The sequence below is a fragment of the Saccostrea cucullata genome, unplaced genomic scaffold (assembly GCF_032062105.1).
Source record: "Saccostrea cucullata isolate Sc308-1 unplaced genomic scaffold, CSIRO_AGI_Scuc_v1 ctg13704, whole genome shotgun sequence".
Taxonomy (NCBI): Eukaryota; Metazoa; Mollusca; class Bivalvia; order Ostreida; family Ostreidae; genus Saccostrea; species Saccostrea cuccullata.
In genome coordinates this window covers 1215-6341 of record NW_026920171.1, presented here as the reverse complement: position 1 = coordinate 6341, position 5127 = coordinate 1215, and the positions used below count along the sequence as shown (strand labels likewise).

The 5127-nt window shown below is 30.8% G+C and overlaps 1 protein-coding gene across 1 annotated transcript; it reads right to left on the bottom strand.

Annotated features, from left to right (window-relative positions):
* Positions 1–4051: 4051 nt before the first annotated feature.
* Positions 4052–4618, bottom strand: LOC134244513 (uncharacterized). The gene has a single exon (XM_062726779.1). It carries the CDS (start codon positions 4616–4618, stop codon positions 4052–4054), a length of 567 nt encoding a protein of 188 aa, XP_062582763.1.
* Positions 4619–5127: the final 509 nt, after the last annotated feature.

Below are 5127 nucleotides of genomic sequence, written 5' to 3'. Positions count from 1 at the left end.
ACTTTGAGAATAAAATTTTAACACATCCAGCAGCTATAAGAAAATAAAACTCACCTTTTCTGAAAAAAAAATAAACGTGGGGTCAAAAAACTTTCCAAATTTTTCCCAAAAGAAAAAGTTAACACCGGATACAAGTACATAACGATATTATCCTCTAAAAACCAACCTACATTTAAAATTCCGGAAAACTACAACACGTTCTAATTTTTAAGTAAATTTTACATGATCGGGACGATGAAAAATACAAAACAATTTTTTTAAAATTCATACGAAAAACATGAAAAAAAAACAAGGTGCAAAAAACGATGGTTTAAACAGCAGTTAATTATATGTATAACAACCTAAGCTGAGAAGATTTACAAGGCGCTTTTTCACAATAAATAATTACAACTGTACAATGGTCATTTTGAATTTTTTTAAGGCCATTTTAGGAACATTATTCTTACGATTTCAGACATAAAAACAAAAATAAAGGTGCTTTTGAACTGTAAAAAATAACCCCCCCCTTTTCCGACTGCCGTTTGGGGGGGCCTTTCTTTCTTCAGGGGTAAATTCAAAGATCTTCTCATCTCTGTTGTTTTTCTTGAGCAAATTCTTGGTGTTTTCTTCGCCATTTTGTCCTTCTTTTTTTTGAAAAAACTAACCAATGAGAGAGAAACAACTGCCCGAACGCCACCGGTTTAAAATTTTTACGGAAATTTTGCATTTTTTCTATAGGCAATTTTTTTTTTTTCACGTTTTAAATGCAAATGTCCTTGTATAATATGGCAACAGAATGAACAGTTTTGAATGATAAAATAAAATTGATAATTGAATCGAAGGGGGTAAATTTTAGGTCCTTTATTACATGATTATGGTAATTGTTGAAACGCACTGTCCTTTTTTTTTCAAATAGAATGATTTAAAGTCACATACACATGTACTTAGATTATTTTGTAAAAAAAAAAAAAAAAAAAGAAAAAAGAAAATGGTATACAAGTCAACAAAATTTTGCCATGGCATATTAACCACATATGTGCAACTCAAAAGCAAAATTGGGGGATAAGAATTATTCATCAAAATTTTTGAAAATTTTCTACTCAGAAAATATCAACATGAATGTACAAGTCTATTCGCTATCTAGGAATTTCCTGTCACAGCTTACAAATTGAAGTGGAAAAATTTTCCAATATTTCTCCTGAAGATCGATTATGTAGATGTAAAATTCATTTTGTTTTTTTAACATTGTCATGTAAAAAAAAAATGATCGTCAAACACGCCCCCCCCCCCCCCCCCAAAAAAAAAATTCAGTTTATTAATAGTAAATCTCCATTCTTCTCAGCTTTAGATGATGAACCAAAAAAAAATTGGTTTACCAATACAGAAATACGGAAGCTTAATTTTGCAGGCAAATTTATATAAATGATATCATGTAATAGAAGTGGTCATAGTCCTTTACACATGTCATATGTAAATTCTTCTTTATTCCTTTTAAAACAGGATTATTAATTGCTTTTAATAATTGTTTTGCTATTGATTGACTTATCTTTTCCTTATTATTGTAATAATCTCACACTTTTCTGTTTTGGACTTAAATTAGAAATAAAACGTTGTTTTAATATAATGTACTTAGAAATAACCTAAAGAAAAAAGTTATGAAATAAAATAGAATTAGTTTTTATTAGGTTGGTTTCATTTTACCTCTTTGATATTTTCAGTATTTGAAGTTTACAATGGTGGCAAACAAGGAATACCATTAATTGTCGATTTCTTTTTGTGATTGCCGATTTTTTTTGTGGAGAATTGTTAATAATATTGAAATTTTTAAATAGTCTATTAAATAGCCATAGCAAATATTCTCCTTACCAAAAAAATTAATTTTATTATATTAGATTGATAGATAAATATTTAAGAAGTTTGTCTATTTTCTTTTAATCACCAACACATAAAATAAAAAACTTCCATGCTAAATATGAAACCTTCTATGAAATATTTTACATAACACATTATACATATGACATGTTTGATTTTAGGTAAGTTTTATATAGTGTGATTTATTTTTAATTTTGAATGTTCAGAAACCTTGGGGGTCATTAAAAAGGCTAGTTGTGTATTAAAGTACTGCGTGTATATATTACGCCTGGGAAATCCATTGTTCCTCTAAGATAAAAAACCCTCAATCCACATAAATATACAAAAAATACACCAACACGGTAGCAGGTGCTTCGCGACACGTGTTCCCCCCCTGTGGCACGTGAGGACAGGTGCCCGCGAGTGGGGTTCAACGTAAAGAATTGAAAATTTGATCAACTTAAAAACTACTTTAAATTTATTTTTAAAAAAAAAATAAATTCTAAATCACATACTTAGCACATTATACATCTCAATACGAATATAATTGAACATATTACTAAAAAATATACCGCGCTTTCAGTGATATTGCATTAATTAACATCCCCGAAAGTAAGATTTATGAAATAAAACAAAATAAAAAAAACCCACAATGATATACAATCTATAATTAAAATTTTAAGATTTTCCCCCTTCCCCCTCCCCCGGGGAAATTTTTTTCACAAAAAAAAACTTCTTACATATAAAATTCCCCTGTAAAAAACATTTGGGGAACAAATGGAAGATTTAATTTTAATTAGATTGACATAAAATGCTGCAAATCCTGGGGAAAACCCTGAATTTAAATTTTTAGGAAAATGTTTTCTTGTAATATTTTTAATGCTGAAAACCGCGGCTTACGAATAAAATGTTTTCACAAAACTTTAAAAAACATATACATGTACGTTGATATTAAATCAATGTTATTACAGTGTATAAAAATAACTAGTAAATTTAAATATTGAACTTTATATATATATATGATAGTAAAAAGGCTTCCTAGTCAATATGTATTGTTAACAAATTGAAATTATTGAAATGATATCCATTAAGGAATATATATATATAGAAACATGTAAAAAAAATAAAGCAAACATTTCTATTTCAGATTATGTTCACTCTCGTAATTATCTGTATTTCATGCACCATGAAGACACACTAATGTTCTTTTTAAACAACTTTACATTAAACGTAATCGTAGTTTTTGAAAAGTGTAGTTTTTTAAAATAATCAATTCCCGAGGGGGAGTATTGAGTTGGGTAATGTAGAAAATCCTTGGGGAGAGGAATCGATTTTGTTTAAAAATAATATTTTTGAAATTTAAAATAAAATAAACAATTTTTATAATTTAATATGAAGAAGGATCTTGGATAGTATGCTTATCATTGATATCAATATCGGTATGTGTAAGTTTACACAGAAACAGGGACATTTAAAAAATATGAACTATTAGATATTTAAAAATAAAACCATTTTTTTTTAAACTAAATAAATATAAGGTTATATGAGTTGATTTTTCTACCCTTTTGAAAAAAAAAATAAGAAAACGATTCGGGGTTTCCCCCATGCGGAAACCATATGGAATCGAAAAACAATAGTAAAAAGATCATATGCATATGAGTTGATTTTTTCCCTTTTGAAAAAAAAAAAGAAAAAATTTTTTAAATACGGTTTCAAACACGGAAACCATATGGAATCGAAATTAATAGTTTCCGGAAACTGAAACCTACTGAAACTAAAACGTATCGTTAAATTGACGTTTCTTTAAATTTTACAATGGTTTCCGTTTTTTGGGGAAAATATTAAGAAAAAACCTAATGGTTTTAGTATACGGAAACCCTACTGAAACTTGCTGAAACTATTTATATTTCCCCATTGCGGGAAAACCCTACAGGGGAAATTTCCCAAGCCAAGTTTCAGCAAGGTTTCCGCATAGTTTCAGTTTTGCGGGGAAAATAGACTTTTCATCCAGTGAGTACACGCTTCCGTTTGGAAAGACTAAAATTGGTTTTCCCCCTACCTTTGTTTTGACGTTTCTTCTCAAAATTTATTGTTCATCTCCTGCAGTTTCTTTTTACCTTCATTTATTTGAGAGGCGTCTGTGGGGGTGATATAGAAGGGCATGTCCTTAGCGGTGTCATTTTCCTTCTTTTGACGAAAAATTTGGGAAAATAGTTATTTATCATTGTAGTTCTGTAATTTCCCTGTTATTTTCCTTGGTTTCGAGTTGCCAGGGAATTTCTGACGGTTTCTGTATCCTGATGAAACCAACTTCCAAATTCAAATGCTCCTTGATCAACTCGCTAACTCTAGTGTTCAGATTTTCCTGGTCATCTTCAGCTAAGTTATGTACAATAATATTGTCCCTCATCGATCTTCCTCTGAGGTCCACTATTTCATTCTCTTGCTGACTGACCCTTCTATCTAAGTTAACGACGATTGACTTTAAAACTTGGAGTACTTTTCGCAAATAACTCTTTTCTAATTTCAGCGCCTCAATTTCTCCAACATTATCTTCATCTTGTTGACCGATGTATTTGATGCGCTCATCTAACCCATCCTCATCCCATAGATCCCGATTCATATTATTTACTGATTTCTGTAGAACATTGATATTGTCCAGTTTACCGGTAATTGACCGCAAGCAATCATGAATAGCGGACATCTGTGGTGACGCTCCAGTGACTCCCGACGACAAGGCTGGGTTACACTGTGAATTGTTCTCATCCTTGCTATTTTGAGAGGCCATAATTTTTGAAGTTACAAACTTCTAAACACTCACCAGTGTTTTCCAAATTTTCACAAAAGACACTCCAACTATATAGAAACACCTCTGCAGAGTTTTGGGAGCAACGACTAAACCATTAAATCACAGATAGACTTAATCCTCTCCTCAATTTACACCGTGACCATCCTAGCCATAAGTCACGTCAATTTAGCAATTTCTTCGTAAAATATAGCAGGGAGGGTGTTTACTTGCCGATCAGCCTTTCCTCTGTCGTTCGTAACAAAAAAGATGCAAAAGTTCAACACTACGCCGCATACCTTGAAACTTTATTTTTGATTCTATCTAAATTTCTTATTCTTTTGTTTTTGGAAAGTGCTGCTAGAATCGTATGGTTTACGGGAATTGATGCTTTTTTTTTAAATGTTATGAATAAAATGTAAAAATTTTGCGGAAGGTTTCATCCGAAATTGTTGAATAATTATTTCTACAATAGGACAGTACCATTCTAGCAGCACTTTTCATGGTACAGA

What these genes read in the sequence shown, in the direction of transcription:
- LOC134244513 (XM_062726779.1), bottom strand. Translation starts at nt 4,618, where the DNA reads ATGGCCTCTCAAAATAGCAAGGATGAGAACAATTCACAGTGTAACCCA.